Source organism: Poecilia mexicana, unplaced genomic scaffold (genome assembly GCF_051168715.1).
Source record: "Poecilia mexicana isolate PSO_F unplaced genomic scaffold, ASM5116871v1 scaffold_2, whole genome shotgun sequence".
Classification (NCBI taxonomy): Eukaryota; Metazoa; Chordata; class Actinopteri; order Cyprinodontiformes; family Poeciliidae; genus Poecilia; species Poecilia mexicana.
The window spans coordinates 29,881,559-29,899,028 of NW_028263371.1; the positions used below are offsets into that span (position 1 = coordinate 29,881,559).

Sequence of the window (17,470 nt, forward strand, 5' to 3'; positions counted from 1 at the left end):
TGATCCGGTATTCTTTTCAAAGTAAGTCTCAGTTGCTCCAGCTGTCACATTTAAAAATGTTTTTTTTTTTTGTGTGTGTGAGAATAATGAAATTTAGGTGCTGTAAAATACATTCGATACATTTTTCATCCGCTTCGCATCCATCTTTCTAGCTTCCACAATATGAAGCCTGACCTTTACAGAAATAATTTCAGTAAATTTGAAGTGAATTGGAATTGACTAAAAATTCAGTGAATTTGGGTCTGCAAAATTATCCAATTCGGTTTAATTATGAAATGTGGGAAAGGATTAACGTCATCATTGGACAACTTGTTTTTATTTTTCACCGTCAACAGTCTATTTCCGGTTTAGCACTTGCTAACCACGGTTAACTCGACGCCGCTGGTTTACTTCTGGCTTCGTGGCTCATTGAACTGATTAGCCTGACGTTTTATTTCTTTATCGCTTCACCGCAAAAGTGGAAAAATGTCGCGTTTATCAGCGACCCTCGCCGTCGCGCTGCTCCTCAGCCTGGAGGCTTCAGGGAAAACTGTGAAGGGGCTCTTCGGGAGCGAAGCGGCGAGGCAGGAAAATGGCCAGTTCATCACCAAATTCATGTACCAAGGTAACGGTGCTGATGTGCAGCTCTGGTCGCTAACGTGTCACTCCAGCACGGCCACAAGCTGCTCATCCTCCGCAGGGACTCTCATCGGTTCTTGATCAAATTCACTGCTTCCGTTCAGTTTTAATGCCTTATTATCTACATATAAGGGTGTAACTAACTGACTAATCATTAACTTGGACTAGTAATGTCTGCTGTGATTATCATCACCTTCGGACATCTCTTAACCCTCCTGGGACTCTGGACATATAATTCAATAGTTTTGGTTTTATGTTTACTGTTTTAGTAGAAATTCTATATTCTGTTGTATTTACATCTTTAATTCCCCTTAAGTTAAATAGACTATTTTTTTTCGTTGTTCACTTGTTTGTTGTTCTTTGAAATGTTATCTATTGTTTTCTGCTAAGTGAAGATATGAAGGAAAAAATTGTTGGACATATATTTAGCAACTCCTTTTTAAATTTGATTTTAAAAACTGATTAGAATGTTGCTGCCACTCTGGCTTCGAAAATTATATACGACAAAATATGAGTTGGTGTAATTTGAATATATGGGATGGTAATATATAAATAATTGTTTTTAAAAAGGAAACTTATAAATTGTGTTGTAAAATTTTAGAAAATTAATGAGAATTTATCATCTTTGAAGACTGAAAGTAATAAAGATTATAGATCAATTCATTTTTTTAAATAACCTTTTTTGATGTCAGTAAGATCAAATGGAGCACATTTTCATTCTTAACTGTTTATTTCATAATAACTTAGTATTTAGTCTCACTTTGTTTTTATTTCTTTAACTTAATAAACTACTTGACTAATTTGATTGTATCTGATGGAGTCATTCCTTTATTAAAATTTTGTTTTATCTATATAGTAATCTGTAATAAAATATTACTCAATGTTAAAATACTTTCTACTTTAAGAAAGTAGAAAGTGTCTGATATTTTCTTGGTTTATTTCATTTTAGCAGGTGACGGCGGGCTGCTGGTGTGTCGGCTGGACAATCCATCCCTGGGAACAGAGAAGGAGGCCAGGCTGCTGATGTACCAGGACATGGACTCAGATCTGGACAATCTGAGCTGCTCCCAGCGCCTCAGCAGAGCCCAGTTCACCAGTAAGTGTTCCACTTTATTACTACGAAGAGATCAAGACGCCATTGATTGACTTTTCTCTCCACCACCTGCTTCAGTTTCCCTCAGCCAGGAAGAACACAACCAGACGATCCCTCGTCAGTCTTCGCCCACAGCCTGGCAGGTGCTGTACGCTGACAGATACACGTGCGAGGTAACTGGGAATGTTACGTGTTTCCACAGACATAAAGTTTGAATACAACTTGTTGGGATGAGGAAATATGTCCATTGTTTGTTTTCTCGTCAGGAAAGCTCAGTTACGCCGTCGTACGCTGACCTCGGCTTCAATCTCCTGCTGTTCAACCCCGACTCTGCTGGGAACCCGCTGGATCACTTCAGCGCAGAGGAAGCAGGTCAGACAAGCCCGACACACGACGTCGGTTTAGGAGGACGGCCATGTTTGTAGTTGTTCCAAACTCTTCCTGGGGTTTTGATTTTAACCGTATACAAATGTGTTTTCTCAGGGCTGCACAGTTTCTACTTCCTCCTCCTGCTCGCCTACTTCATCGCCTGCTGCATCTACTTCCAGCCTCTGTATCAGGCGCTGAAGAAAGGGGGCCCCATGCACACGGTCCTCAAGGTGCTGACCACGGCCCTGGCTCTGCAAGGCTGCTCCGCCCTCTGCAACTACATCCACCTGGCCAGGTAGCCTCCATCCCACCGTCCTATAGAAGTATCCACCATCAATTCAGTATTTAATGAGTTTTACTTTCAGAAATGAGCGATTAGAAAATATTCAACTCTTTTACGATATTCTATCTATAAGTGTTTGATTGATGTAATGCACACAAATGTTTATCCACTCATTATTGATGCCAAAGTCAATATAATATCAGTTTTTTGCTCTTGAACATTCCCCTGTTTTCTGTGGAGAAACAAAAACAGTCAGAATTATGCTTCAAATATGAATTACTTTGAATGGAGCTTTATTCTTTAAGTTGAACTAAAAATGTGTGATCTGGTGTCCTGCAGATACTCCAGAGACGGTACTGGGATCCCCCTGATGGGCAGCCTGGCAGAGTGTACGTTACGCTCCACGCCTCACATTAACTCTACTCACATATAAATTAAACAACGCCATCTTTATTCACGTCTTCTCTGCGCTTCTGTGTGTGTCGCCGTGCAGTCTGGGACATGGTGTCCCAGGTGTCCATGCTCTACATGCTGCTGAGCCTGTGTATGGGCTGGACTCTGAGTCGAGGCAGGAAGCCGCAGTCCAGACCTCTGCAGTGGGAGCGCTCCCCGGCGTCCACGGCCGTCGCTGTTGGCGGCGTGGTCACACAGGTACCAGCTTAAGGTTTTATGTGGCCAGGGTTTATTAGGGAACTTCTTTGTCCACAAAGAAGTTGATATCGTCAGTCATGGCTGGCAAAGAGCAATCCGATCCGTAGCCTACACATTGACCCGATCTGTGGTTCCCAGGGAGTCCTGCTGCTGTGGGAGCAGTACTCGGAGTCAGAGAGCGAACACCACAGCTATCACGCCCAACGTAGCCTAGCAGGTCTCCTCCTCCTGGCTCTGAGAGTGGCGCTGTCCCTCCTGCTGGCCTCCATCCTCTACCAGATCGTCTCCACAGAGAGGAGCACCCTGAAGAGGGACTTCTACCTCTGCTTCGCTAAGGTGACGGCTCTGAGCTCCACAGCAGCCTCCGAGCCTGACAGCTGTCTAACCTCCAGGTTGTCTTCTCTCCACAGGGCTGCTTCCTGTGGTTCCTTTGTCACCCCATCCTCGTCCTCATGTCTGTGGTCTTCAACGACCACCAGAGGGAAAAGGTGCGAGACCACAACTTTCAGAATTTTACTTTCCGTTACCTGAAATCGGTCTTCATTACCTCTGTCACTACCTTCTGTTCTGCAGGTCATCACCATCGGCGTGATCCTCTGCCAGTCCATCTCCATGGTGATCCTCTACCAGCTCTTCCTGTCCCGCTCACTCTACTGGGAGGTGTCCTCCCTCTCCTCTGTGTCTTTGCCGCTCACTATGTCCAGAACAAACCACCACAGGGGGCGCCTATGAGCACAGATACCCAGGTTATGGTGAGAACTGAAGCGTCTCTGTCAGACGCAGCAGGAGACGTTCCCCCTGCACCGTCGTCTGTCCCACGTTAAAGCTACCACTGAGCCGTGGACAGGCGACAGTACTTACTGCAACACACTACCTCTGACTTCTAACTGGAGCGTCTGGGATGCAAAATGCACGGCCAAGCATGCATCAGCTGGCGAGGTAGACGTCAGCAGAAAACCACGATAAAGAACTTGAGAGAGCGCAAAATCGCAAGCAATCACAATTAGATTATTTTTAAAGGCTTTACCTGCAAATCGCTGAGTCAGCCATGATTGGGGCAGTCTGCATGTAGATAGGATTTTTATGTTATCATTGTTATTATTTCTATGTCACAAAAGCTGTGCCGTTATTTAACTGTCAACAAATGTATGAGCTGACAGCATGTGAGCTGCAAATCATCGAACCGACATTAACTCTGTAGCTGCAGCGAACTGCATGACTCTGAATTGGCAGAAATGTTTACTAAAAATCTTTTTCCACAAGAGCTTCACTGTGTAAATACATTCCTGTGATTTTCCGTTTACTTCTGTTTTCGGGCTAAATCTGACTAATATTTGTGTCAAATCAAAACAGAGGCTGGTGGGATCATATCTTGTTGTTTAAGTTGAGATGGAGACATATTTTGAAAAACAAACATGCAGAACAGGTGCCAAGAAAGAAATTGACATATTTATTTGTCTGTTTATTTATTTTTTTAAGTGATTAAAAAAAAGGGGCAATGTCCAACACCACTACTTCTCATTCTGTTTGGTCAGAGGCTGCTGAGCTTCTACATGATATTTAAAAATATACTTGAATGTATAGCCTTTGCCAGCTGTTATAAATGCGCAAAATGATATCAGTCCATGTTGCTTTGCACTGAGACAGTGCATGTGTCAAACGTTGCATTATGTTTTATACTGCAGCACAGAGACAATCTAGCATTCAGTTGTTTATGTAATTATTCAGACTTGAATGTCCATGTCTGGTATAATTTATGTCACTTGTGGAAATAAAACGAGCAAACATGGCAACTGTAATGAGTTCATTGAAACTGATTAATTTAAAAAATTTTAACTGTAAACATTTTTCAATATCGTCATGGAAACCACATGGTGAGGATCTGCAGAGACTCTGCTCAGGTGGGATCCTACATACTGTTAGGAGATACAAGTCACTATTTTTGCTTGTCGAAAAATATCCAACTTAATATATGTTCTTATTCCGTAAACTTTTCTTAAATAGTTCTCATAAACATAAATTTAATGCAACACTGCGCACTTGTAATGCTACAGTACTTTATATAAATTTAAAACTGTGTGTTTTGTTTAAAACATCCGTTACCCCAGAATAATCCAAACATAAATGAAAACCATTTATGTGACGGAAAAGACAATAAATTAAACTTCGTCACGAACAGGATTCGAACCTGTGCGGGGAAACCCCATTGGATTTCGAGTCCAACGCCTTAACCTCTCGGCCACCGTGACTACGCATGCCCTAATACGTCATCACGTCACTATATAAATGTTTACGCATGACAAGTGTGGACATGATAAAAATATATTACTGAATGGTAAAAATATTTATTTTACTATTTGTTCATCGTTTTGTAAGCGTATACTGTTACACCATACGCTGATGGACACAATTCTTAGACCAGGTGTAACACGAGATTTTGAAGACTCTAAAATGTCTTTGTGCCGTCTTGCATACTAGTTTTAACCAATTTTTTTTTGTATATTTGCTTTTAACATGTCACCCTACCTCGTTAATGTATGTCTTTCGCTACTTTCTTTCTGGAGCCTTCCAGGTTGCTCCAGTATGTGTCCGAAATTAGATGAGCTCTGCTTCGTGGTGCATTCAAAGCCACTTGGTGAAAGCTATCACTACACATTTGACAGCAAGCTAAACTCCAGAAATAGTTCAACATCCTTACTAAGTTATCAAAGCGAACATCTTTCTATTTTAGTACCACTAACTACAATTACTAATAACAAGGTGTAACTATTTTAATCTGTACTCTGAGGAAAAGTTAGCATTTCTCACAAATGCCTCACAACTGACGCTTCGAACAAACGTCATTTCTATTGGTCTATCAGTCTAAGACCCGCCTCCTTCTGACGAGCATTAATAGCGCTTGCGCATAGTCGGTGAGAAGAGCATTACAGCAACGAAAATGATCAACTGGAAGGTAAATATTGTAAAAATGTGTTCATTCTAATCATAGTATTTATATTTGATTAATAGCTAAGCAGGTTATCTTCCTTTAAAGCTGCCAGTGATTTACATTGCTTTTTAAATTGTTGCTAAACACAATGCTAATGTTTTCAGAGCTAACCAAACAGAAGATGTCACTATTAAATCTGATGCACATTAGTCAGAATGCCACAGTATCAGATTTTGGGAGCAAGATCTGATCGCTTGTGGCTGTATAGAATGTATGGGCTGTAGCTTTTAATACTCATGGTTTAGAGTGCAGCTGCTTCTCTCTCTCATCCAGCCTCCCCTCTCAAATTAACTTCCTCCTGCAGCAGGCAGCTGTTGCAGGGGGATCACAGAGAGGGGAGGAGAGATTTCTCCTGCTTCCCTGATTATTCCAGACATTTCTCCTCCATCACAATATTTAAAAAATCACCGGAAACCTTCTAAAAATAATTTTCTCGATCTGCTTTCCAGGCCTTGGACAACGTCCCCCTCCTCTTCTACATCCTGGCCCTGAAGACGATGCTGCTGTGCTTGGCCTTCGCCGGGGTCAAGATTTACCAGAGCAGGAAAGCCGAGGAGGCCCTGAAGAAGCAGCAGGCCGAGAGGAGGAGGCTGGCTCAGCAGACGCAGGAACTCATCGACAACCTGAAGGAGGACTGAGGAAATCCAGAGGAGCAGGTTCTGCTTTTACTCAAACGAACCGACTATTTTTCATCCAGTTTGAACATATGTATAGAAATCTTTTTTCTCTTCCCGATCAGAACGAGCTGAGCTCCTCCCAACGAGTCGGAGAAGCAGAAAGAAAGAGGAGAATCTGGAGATTCGCTCTTCAGCACTGGGATGTTGACTTCACAAGTTTTACTCCATACTGACTGACTGTTTTTTTAAATATATATATATAAGAAGAAAGGAAAGCAGAACCTATTCAGACATGGAAAAACTGCCTTGCTTGTCACACATGGTCTGAGCTGAGCTTTGTCTACATGTGTGGCTGAATTTTTACTCTCTGAAATATTGTTATGCTTATTTTTGAAATGATATTAAATAGTTTGCTTCACATCAGTGTTTTAGAGTCTGTTTTTTTCTTTATTAATTAAGGAAAACAATTTAATATACTCCCAAACTAAACCTTAGCTCTAAAAATGTGCCATTACACCTGTTTTTTTAATTCATTATTTTATTTTTATTATTTTATTCATTATTACTGATTTGTGTTTAAAGTCACAATATGTTGCTTGACATGACATGAGCTTTTAGTTCATAGATTTTTGGGAACATTTTTGCCCAAGCTAAAGATAAACAGGAGTTTTTTGTATAGAGAAAATAACTTTTGTAATTATTTGTTTTAGAAAAAATCTAATAAAAATCCATCATGGATGGAAAAAAATCATTTTTATCTGACAACTGGTTCTAGACTTTGTCAGGAACTTTCTTGTGTCTGAATAGACACAAGATTGGATCATGAAAACAATTGTTTGAAATGCATCACTTTGTGTAAAAAGAGTCTACAGAGGATAAGAGTTTAAGTTTTGGAAGATATCCAGTGACGTGACACTTAAACGTAAACATGCAGAAGTAGTTTTTTTGTTTTTTTTTTTCCTTTGTCGAACAGCAGAGGGCGCTGCTGCATTCATATTTACTCAATGGGTGTAAAAGCAGGCTGACAAAGAAGCAAAGAAATATGACGCTAGGTTTTTCAAAATCTTCGTTTTGTTTTCTAGTGTTTTCATTTTGGGCTAATGTTCTCATTTCTATTTTCGTCTTTAAGCTCTTTTCAGTTTTATTTTCATTGTACTGCTTTCCTTCCTCTTTCAGGAAGTGTCACACCAGATTCCTTTTTGTAATCAACCCTCCTTCAGCCTCTTGAGTATATAATTTCCTGGTTGATTCGCTCTAAACTGTAAGTATTTCTGTTCATTTATTTAAAAAAATAACAGAGTTCTGCATCCTGCTACTTTCAGGTCCCTCTTTCATCCTGCCCTGTATTTCCTTTCAGATTATCTGTGTATAATTTTTGACTAGCACTTATGTACTATCACTAAGTGGATTTGAATAGTAGGCCAAGTATTTGATAATATGAATTGCATCTGAACATAGATCAAAAACTCCTCACAGTTTCTTCAAGATATGTTATTGGATCATTTAGTGTTTTTATTACAGCAATGCATTTTAAAACAAGTAAGATGTTTTACTGCAAGAGTCTAAAACGTTGTTCTAAAATAAGGCAAAGGCTAGATTTGCGCTCATTTTTCTTTTTTGAGACATTTTTGACTTTTCAAAACTGTTTTTACTTTTAACGACTCTTTCACCTCCATTTTAAAGGTTTGTATATGTCAAATAAAAACACCTAGACATTTTCTTAGAGTAAAACATTTTAAAAGGAGTTATTTCAGATTGTAAGCAATAGGTTTATTTGGATTGAGACGGCTACAGGAAACAAGCCAAAGCCAAAACATAAGATGGTAATGTTAATAAGGCTAAAAAAGGCTCTCTGGAAGTTCAGACATAGTTACATGCAGGGAAACAGATGACAATGTAAACAAAGTAGCTTAAGATTCTATCAGGATAAACATGAGCTTCAAATTTTTATAGGCCAGGAATTATGTGATGGATCGCTTTTAAGCAAGTCTTGTAACACTTACATAGTTCACAACTTGACCATTTCCACACTGAAGCTTAACTTGACCGTTTCTATGTGCATTACCTTCATAGACACAACCATTTTCATTCATTCTGCGTGTACAGTCAACAACTGGAAATGTGGCAAGAGCCTCCCCCACATTTCGACAGACGGCATTGACAGCACCGAGAACAGCCACAATGAAGGTTTCAGCATGTTTGCATCTCCCCCCATTATTGACTTGTGCTGCCATTACAGCATTGCAATCCTGTGCGTTCATGGCATCGATGCGTGTCAGTCCTTCGCAGAGCTCGACAGCAGAGAGCAGCATCAGCAGGAAGCCGGCAACCTGGATCTTCATGATTACTGGTGGAGAGAGAGAAAACCGAAGGTGATCAAAATTTACCTGTTAAAAATAGCGAAAAATGTAATTTGTCAAAGATTAAATTGAAAAAATCCCAGTGAAATCACATACCAGATGTTATTTTTCCCTTTCAGCTGACTGTGTTGGTAAACTTGGGTGTCTGAAGCACAGACTGAGGAAGATCTTCAACGGTGGAAAGTCTCTGAAGCTGCACTCTGACTGATCTGGGCTTGTTATATAGCATCCAGGTGAGAAAGTGAGACCAGTTTATCCAATTTGAATAAAGATAAGCCCATATCTGAACAGAAATCAGCAAAAATCAAGCATATTTTAAGATGGGAGTGTGGGTTATGCAAAACCTTTAAGGTCGGGGAAATTCACAGAAAGATCCTTTATTATTGTTGGACACAAGGAGTGAGGATCCTCTCTTTAATTTGAGCTATTCTTCACCAAATGAGGCCAGAATTGTGGAGATCCACACTGAAGGTACAGTTATAATTTATTCCGCAATTGCAGGTAAAAATCTGAAAAAGAAGCTCTTAGTGTGGGGTTTGGATTCTTACTGTAGTAGCAGGTCAATTGAAGAAACATTTTAAATTTGTAAATCTGACAAGAAAAAAACAACAGCTAGGTGGTTGATTCTACTATTTTCTTTATTATTTGACGAAATAAAATTGTTTGAAGTGTTTGCTCTTAATGGATAACTTCATAAATCGTCACACCATGTTAGTACTTTGTGGCAATGGGAATTTAAAGAGTGCTTTCTTCACTTTTAAGAAAAGCTGAAGTAGAAGTGCAGGAGGGAAACCGTTTCACAAATTAATTCAAATACAGTTTGTTTTATCTTGAATATTGCAGATCTGCTTTGAATGAAGGAGGATTCTGAGCCTGTCAGCAGATTAAGTTGAAACCAGATATTTGCATATATTGTATGAGAAGACACGCAGCATTTTCATTTTATGTCAATTAGGATTATTAAAATGATATTTATTTGAAAAATGCTAGAAATTGAGAAATATTCATCAGGTTATCGGGGTTTTGTTTTTATGTCTTCAGATGGATAACGGGATGAAAGATGAGAATCAGTTTCATGATTATGAAACTGATGAGTAGCTTAAGATTTGAAGACTGAACATTCAAATTGAGTTGCTGGAAACAAAGTTTAGGTGGAAGACTAAAGTATTTTCCATCTTCTACTGACAGTTTATTTTAATCCAGAATTCCATGTAATATTTCAATTTTTGTTTTCTGAAACACTATTGTTATTAGCATGTAATTCATGATCATCAACATAAGCACAACACAGCTCTTTATTAAGCAGTAGGTTCAATGTAATGGCTTTATTCTGTTTATACTTTGAGGAAAATACATTAGGTTGGGGTTTTTTTATACGCCAAAAAATGAAAGACATAGTTGTTTCCTAAAATGCATCAAAAGGTGTATATATAGTAAGTATCTTTAATTTTAAAAAGTTGTTTTAAAGCTTTTTCCTCACCATAAGGTTTACTGGTGATCTCCTGCAAAGTGCACAGGTAAACCATCTTTGCAACTCACAGCAATGACTCTGTTTTTCAGACATTTTCCCTTGTATTCACATTTGGGTTTCCTGGCTTCCTTCTTGACCGTACAAACCACAACTCTGAACTTCTTTTTGCTCTCCATGTAATGACTTTTGTTATTATAAACGCCTTGACCCTTACAGACAGACTGGACTTCCTTGGCATCAGCGAGAATGAACGTGTTCGTCTTCTTGCAGACGTTGTTGTCGTCGTAGATCTTCTTCTGTTTCATCGCTGCCGTGCATTTTTGCGCCGTCATCTTCTTGTCCACGTGCTGCCTTTTGAACTTCTCGTAGCGCTCGCGCGTGTTTTCCAGTTCCGGGGTGCAGGTTGTATTTACGAACTCGGAGGCGGTGGCCTGCAGGGGGAGCAAGCAGACGAGCAGGCAGAATGGCAGGACCTTCATGATTCTGAAAGAAGACATAAGAATTTGAGAACAAATTAGAAAACGAATTTGAGAGAAGGTTCTCCCACATATTTAGTTTTGCTCAAAGACGAGGGATTCAAAACGTGAACGAAGTCACCTCTTTTTAAGAACATTTTTGTGTTTGCTGTGTTTCAGGCTCGAAAAAATACTGAGTTGTACTATCTAAATGTAGAAAACGTTTGACTTTATCATAATTTCTGATTGATTTTAACAAATAAATATGTTACCTGGTCCAAAATGAGTGAAACAGCTTTTCCAGACGAACAGGAGGTAAAAAGAGAATGAAGTCTTCTTCCTTTTTAGTTGTCGAAGTGAGTGTGAAAACAAACTAATGCTCCAAAGTGCGTCTCCTTTTGAGGAGGAGTTTATTAGCATGTTTCTATTTAAAGGTGTAACTCTTATGCTGCTAAATGTACACGTAACGATGCACAATTAGTTTAAGGCAAGCTGATTGGCTATTTTATCCCGCCATGTTGAATATTTATAATGCATTAATGTGCATAAGAACACACAATTGGCTCATAACAGGCAAGACGCAGGACCACCGCTGCTACTGAATCAAATCAGTGAGTCGTGTTCTGAGAAGGTGATGAGTGGGAAAAACAAACATGGCCGACCACAAACGAGAGCTGCTGAGAGTCTCTTCTCACGTATCCTGAAAAGATAATCAGATGAGATATAAAAGAAATTAAGCTTGTAGGAAAAATTGACTGAAGTTGCATATAATATAAATACTAAAAACGAATTTCAACTCATATGTAGTGGTGAGTTTTATCACGAACAGTGTGGACGAAGGATTTTCACTGAAATGACCACAAAACCACACCTGCAGCAGCAGTCACACATGCATAGATTGTGCAAAGACATTGAATGTTGCTACCTGCAGTGAAATCTTAAACAAAGCTGTTGGTTATTATTTTTAATAGTGAAACACTATTTTTGCAAAACAGTAGCTGTAAACTTATGGTCTTGATGACAGAAATAAACCTATTGTTGCCTGTTGGACTTACTTCCTGCATTTTAAGGAATACCTTTCACCTTCAAAACAGAGAAAAAACTACAGTAGAGCTGTTAGTTAATTAGTTATCAACTGAAAACAGTTTATAACGATCTGAAGATATTTAACATTTCCCTTGCTCAGAATTTCTCATTAGATGATAAAATGGACCGATCAAGAAAATGCCACTTTGTACTTTTCTCCAGCAACACCTGTAACTACAGAGGTTTGTTGTAGTTACCAATAACTATCAGTCCGACCTTTGTGACCACAAAACCACCTGTGTTTACGAGAACTGAATGTTCAGGTCTCTTCTAGTAAATTCATAGCCCACTACCTGAAAACTGGGCCATATTTTGTTGGTTTAAATCAACTAGAATCATCTGAAGGGATAAATTGCTTAAAATCTGTAAAAAAAAAAAATTATATCCAAAAATCATTTGAGCATTTGATGTTCTCTCCAAAGGCAAAGCAACAAAAACTGAAATATTGACCTGAAATATATCTCATCAACATTTTCCTTTTCTTTTTTTGTGTCTTTAAAGCCCCTAAAAACCTGTTGGCGTTGACTTTATAGAACAGAGGAAGCTTGTGTTTAAGCTTGACGTGGCCTTAGCATGCATGCTATCTGATCTCATTGTGGTTAGATCTGAATGTCATGTTGGTTAAATTAATTTAAGTGTGACGCAGAGAAATGTGCATTTAAAGAAAGCGCGAGTGATTTTGCTCAAGCCACAATAAAATGTAGCAATGTTATCATTATTATAAAGCGCAGATGGCGCCACAGGTTGGACAGCAGCGCCATCTGCTGTTTGTACAGAGATGTGTGTGTGTGTGGGGTGGGGGGACCCCACCACCACCTGAAAAGCTATTCGTGCTGCAAAGTTTTAATTTTTTGTTTTCAAAAAATACAAATAGTGAAAAAATGAACATTAAAGACCAGTCTGGTAGTTACATTTCTTTTCCAATTTACTTTGTTTGTCAATATTATTTCCAAGATGCAGAAAATGCTTTATTTCAAATAGTAATTCAGAAGGAAAAGGTTCCAAGTTGTTCCAGATATCTGTCGTTGCTGCTTGTACAGAACATAGACGCAGAACAAAATGGAAAATTAGCCATTATTTCTTCTTCTCACAACATTATCCAGGTGATAAGGCACACGGTTTTGATCACACAAGACTGTAACACTAGTTGCTCGACCCTTGACACCTCTGTATTTGCATTTAGGGTATCTGCCTCCAACACGTTTACAGTCAATAATTTTGAGATTTATAGCCTTTGTTGGATGGTTGTTACCGAAGTTACAGATTCCGGTTAGGACTCCTTTTGGGTCCAAGAAGAAGGTATTGATCGGCTTGCACCGTCTTTCAGCTGCATTTATTCTTTTCATTTTGGTATTACAACTTCCGGGATTCATGCTTTTGACGACGTGCTTCTGGAAGAAGTTCAGAGCCTCTGAGACCTCGGCTGCAGAGAGAGCGAGGATCAGGATGGCAACAACCTGGATCTTCATGGTTTCCTGTTGAGGGAAAAACAATCCAAAAATCTTCTTACATAGAAATTAGAGCAGCTCAAGAGATACGACCACACAAATATAAATCAGCTGTTTATGAAAATACTTAGGAAGATATTTTGAAATGATTTCAAACGTGTGATATGAACATGCTGAAAGTAATTTTTCCTCATTGATTGAGACTAACATTTTAGACTCATTCTAATTAATTGAATGTGACTTTACGCTTCTATATTCTCAAATGTAAATTTAAAATAGCTTACAGATACCAAGATCGGGATTTTCCTGGATGATGCAGATTTTCAGTTTTCTTTTAGATGATCTGCAACACATACAAGAAAAATATTCAGTGTTTTAATTAGAAGTGTTGAATTCAACACGAATATTAACAAGAACATTCCACTTTGTGCTATTTTAAATGAAAAAAAAAGCATTATGACAGGTTTTGAAAGAACTTAATCAAAAATAACACCTAGATTTTTGCTCCCATACAGATTCAGACAAAAACTACTAAAACTTTCCAAATGATCTGTATGATGAAATCCTCTTTAGAACAGACCCAGATCCTTCACAACATTTTGAACCATCCCTTAATTTTTTATTTTCATTTTTACTCACCTGCTTAGATGTGTGGTTGGGTTTGAAAGGTCTTGTTATTGAAGCAGAACGTTGATTAAGTTCTCGGTGAAGATGTCTTCGGCGAACCTGAAACCTGATTGCACTCGAACCGTTTTTATACAGTTTAAGGATGGGAAGTTTGTGATGTAATATGGACCAGAAAAAAAGTAAAATGTTGACATGAAATGGTAGTGAACGCCATGTCACTCACGTAGTACCAATGCGATAAGATCAGTTTGCTCAGTTGGAGTTCAAGGAGAACATTTTTTGTTTTTTAAGTTTTCTTGATGGATCAAATCTCGCCAGAATCACACACTACAAGATGAGATTCTAACTTGACTTTCTATAGTTTCTTTGTGTGGGTTTTAAAGTTGTACTGCTTTAAAGAAAACCAGGAAAAAATTGAAGGAAAGAAAAAACTGACCCAACTGTGACACACAAACACAGAGAGGAACTAGACTCTGCGTTGTCAGGGAAGGTTGCGACAGTGACTGCTGGGAAACCATCTGAACCCAATGTTGCGTGACTCATTTTCCACAAAATACCTGACATGAAAAAAAAATAATAAAAATTGCTTCACGTCAACAACATCAACATGGTGCACAGTTTGTATGACATGTAATGAAATTCTGCATCGGTCACTCTGCGTTTTTTCTTGATTTATTCATTATTTTCAGCATTAATGTTCACAGTATTTTTTGTCACTGTAGTATCTTGGTCTGTTTTTCTCTCTCTCTTTTTGAGGGCGTAGAAGCAGACTCCTAGGGTTCTAATCTGTTGAACCACATTTCAAAAGCAATGTCTGATTTTTATTGGTTAATTTCCAGTAAATTTTTATGTTAATTTTGAGTTATTTAAGTGATCGCTGAGGGTTTTATATTCAATAACAAAAAGATGCCACCTTTCTGTTATTGTCCAAGTGTGGACTTGCGACCTTGTTTTTCCCTTTTGCACAACTTAAACCGAAGCAAAAATAATGAGTCATTCAGCACTTCCTCAAAGTTCTTGTATCTGATAATTGGTGTTTCACCAGAGAGGCTGTACAAAATACAGCAATACATAAACCAATAGTGCATAAAAAACAATATTTATGATAATCACTCACATATCCAAATTTGTTTTTTGAAAAATCCACGGCCATAATTTTTACATGGAAAACAACTTGATGTTTGTGATATATTTTTTTTTCCTCCATGTTAATATAAAGTGACCAAACTGGCATTTGAAAAATTAAATTATTTAGATTGCTCACACATGAGCCTGTTTACAGTTTTTCCTGGGACAGTAATCTCCTCGTCTCCTGTGTTTGAAGATATTTCTTCACACAGAAATGCAAATAAAATACTATTACAAAAATGTTGTGTGTCTGCCATTTTTTAAAATTTATTTGTCAATTTTTATTTTATCTTACATTCAAGACGATGGCTTTTAAAACGTTATGACTCTGGATTTTAAGTTGATGCAATTTGATGCAATTTAGAAATCTATTTAGGACAGGCTGGTAAGTAAGTTTCTTTTTTTACTTTTAAATTCTTTCATAAATTATTGCAATTTGATTAAACCTTTTTTCATTTTCTGGAGTTAAATCCCTTTCAATGAGACTTCCTCTTTTCAACATGGAAAGGCTCAATTTCCTACAGTTTTGTGACAGTTTTATATATACTTTTATTTTGTGTTTTATCCATTTGTAGAAAAATAGAAGTAGGTCAAAACACGAGCTACTGACAGACTTTCCTGCTCCATCCACAGAGAGAACATATTCGGTGGAACATTTTTCTTTTTTTTTTTTCAATTATCTTAGAAATTTGAACTGTCTTTAACATGTGAGACACGAGAAAAAATAAGAGGAAAAACTTCTCAGGTGAATAACAAAATGTAAAAGTTGTACATAAAAGATATAGTGGTTTTTTTTTTTTTTTTTTTTTTGCTCCTTTTCCTGCTTGATTGTCTAACAGAGAGGATGACGTATATCTCAAATAGGTTAAAATTAGTTACTGCACCACCACACCTGGACTGACTGGTTAAATTAGATGCTCTGCAAGCAAACAGGCTCTTCAGAGTTTTACATATCAAGATTATTTGTACAGGACATTTTGCATCAAGACAATTCATAGTGCTTTACAACACAATCATAAAAACACCACCCAGTAAATAATTGAGAAAACCAGTAACATTGCATTTTGATGAATGTCATCACAAAAAGCATCTTTGCACATCAGATAAGTTGCTCAATGTTTCATATATTATGGTTCATAAGGGTTCAAACTCACTATTAACAGCAGAAAAGATAAATGCGCCACGAGAAACATTTAAAGCATGGAAGGATGTGTGGTCCACAGGTTATGGCATCAGACATTAAGTACAAAGGACATAGGTCCAAATTTCGGTAGGAAAGCATGGTGTGTACCCAGTGGCGCAAAAAGCGGGTATGCAGTGCATAGGGGCGCAGCACCAGAGGGGGCGTCAAAACCCCGTCTGGAGGGGGCAGTGTGCCGATTTATGTTTTTGCATCCACCTGAATAACGTGTAGTTGCGCCACTGTGTATACGTCTTGTCAGTATCTGTCAGTCAATATTGACACCTGGAAATAGAAATGCGCCACCAGAAAATTCTATAGTGTGGAAGGTTGTATGGTCCACAGGTTATGACATCAGACTTCAGGTACAAAAGACATGGGTTCATATCCTGACCTTGGTCTGCAAATAATTGGTATTTCTGATTTGAACACACAAAGTTTATCATAATCTGTTGTGGCCTTTTCTGTGTTTATTTGTTTGTTTTTTTTTTGCAGTGGCTAATCAGACGGACTTCACCTGGAAGTGGGTGTTGCCTTGTTGTCCTGTGTCACACCCTGAGGCCTACCATGATTGGGTCATTAATTGCCGGCTCCACCAATCGCTGTTGAGGCCTCCCTTTTAAAACCAAGGACTTCCTAGGAGAAAGCGTGGCTTGTTTCTTTGTTGAGACAGCTTGCCACTTTGTTGGGTGTGTGGGGTTTGCTGTTACCTGTTTGCACTTTGAGCTTTTCTGTAACTTGTGACAGGATTGAACATGTGGGGTTTTGTTTTCTTGTACTGCTACTAGAGTTGTGGTCTACTTTGGCTTTGTTAATTTCTTTTGACTGCTTCAACAGTCTTTACCCTGTGGGGTTTTGTAACGCTACACCAGACTTGTAGCTTGTTTTGTTTGTTTTAATGTGTTTGTTTAACCTGGACGTAAAGTCCCATGTGATTAAGTTTTGTCACACAGCACTGATTTGTAGATTTTGTTGATTTAGTACATGTTGGCTGTAAGTTGTACCCTTTTGATTATTGTTACTTTTTTTCTCTCTTTTTCTCCCTTTTGTTGAAAACCCAAACAATAAATTCCTAAATTGTCAAAACCTTAACAT

The 17,470-nt window shown here is 38.4% G+C and overlaps 3 protein-coding genes, 2 long non-coding RNA genes and 1 other non-coding gene across 6 annotated transcripts; 3 read left to right on the forward strand and 3 right to left on the reverse strand.

Annotated features, from left to right (window-relative positions):
* The first annotated feature begins 409 nt into the window (after positions 1–409).
* On the forward strand, positions 410–4,813 carry gpr180 (G protein-coupled receptor 180). Its single transcript, XM_015010715.2, has 10 exons — positions 410–604; positions 1,568–1,714; positions 1,790–1,884; positions 1,978–2,083; positions 2,195–2,375; positions 2,703–2,752; positions 2,857–3,014; positions 3,153–3,350; positions 3,425–3,502; positions 3,588–4,813. The coding sequence occupies exons 1-10, from the start codon at positions 466–468 to the stop codon at positions 3,744–3,746; spliced, it is 1,311 nt and encodes a 436-aa protein (XP_014866201.1). The 5' UTR covers positions 410–465; the 3' UTR covers positions 3,747–4,813.
* A 368-nt stretch (positions 4,814–5,181) lies between these two features.
* On the reverse strand, positions 5,182–5,263 carry trnas-cga (transfer RNA serine (anticodon CGA)). Its single transcript has one exon. It is a non-coding gene; the product is annotated as a tRNA-Ser (tRNA).
* Positions 5,264–5,873: 610 nt separating this feature from the next.
* smim11 (small integral membrane protein 11) lies at positions 5,874–7,040 on the forward strand. Its single transcript, XM_015010720.2, has 3 exons — positions 5,874–5,967; positions 6,453–6,659; positions 6,743–7,040. Exons 1-2 carry the CDS (start codon positions 5,953–5,955, stop codon positions 6,639–6,641), a joined length of 204 nt encoding a protein of 67 aa, XP_014866206.1. The 5' UTR covers positions 5,874–5,952; the 3' UTR covers positions 6,642–6,659; positions 6,743–7,040.
* Positions 7,041–8,365: 1,325 nt separating this feature from the next.
* On the reverse strand, positions 8,366–9,197 carry LOC106932161 (uncharacterized). Its single transcript, XR_001421202.2, has 2 exons — positions 9,077–9,197; positions 8,366–8,967 (listed from the first exon to the last, which is right to left on the reverse strand). It is a non-coding gene; the product is annotated as an uncharacterized LOC106932161 (long non-coding RNA).
* Positions 9,109–17,328, forward strand: LOC106932162 (uncharacterized). The gene is made up of 2 exons (XR_015765681.1): positions 9,109–9,213; positions 16,871–17,328. It is a non-coding gene; the product is annotated as an uncharacterized LOC106932162 (long non-coding RNA).
* LOC106932159 (ribonuclease-like 3) lies at positions 10,287–11,439 on the reverse strand. Its single transcript, XM_015010719.2, has 2 exons — positions 11,179–11,439; positions 10,287–10,934 (listed from the first exon to the last, which is right to left on the reverse strand). The coding sequence occupies exon 2, from the start codon at positions 10,928–10,930 to the stop codon at positions 10,469–10,471; it is 462 nt and encodes a 153-aa protein (XP_014866205.2). The 5' UTR covers positions 10,931–10,934; positions 11,179–11,439; the 3' UTR covers positions 10,287–10,468.
* Positions 17,329–17,470: the final 142 nt, after the last annotated feature.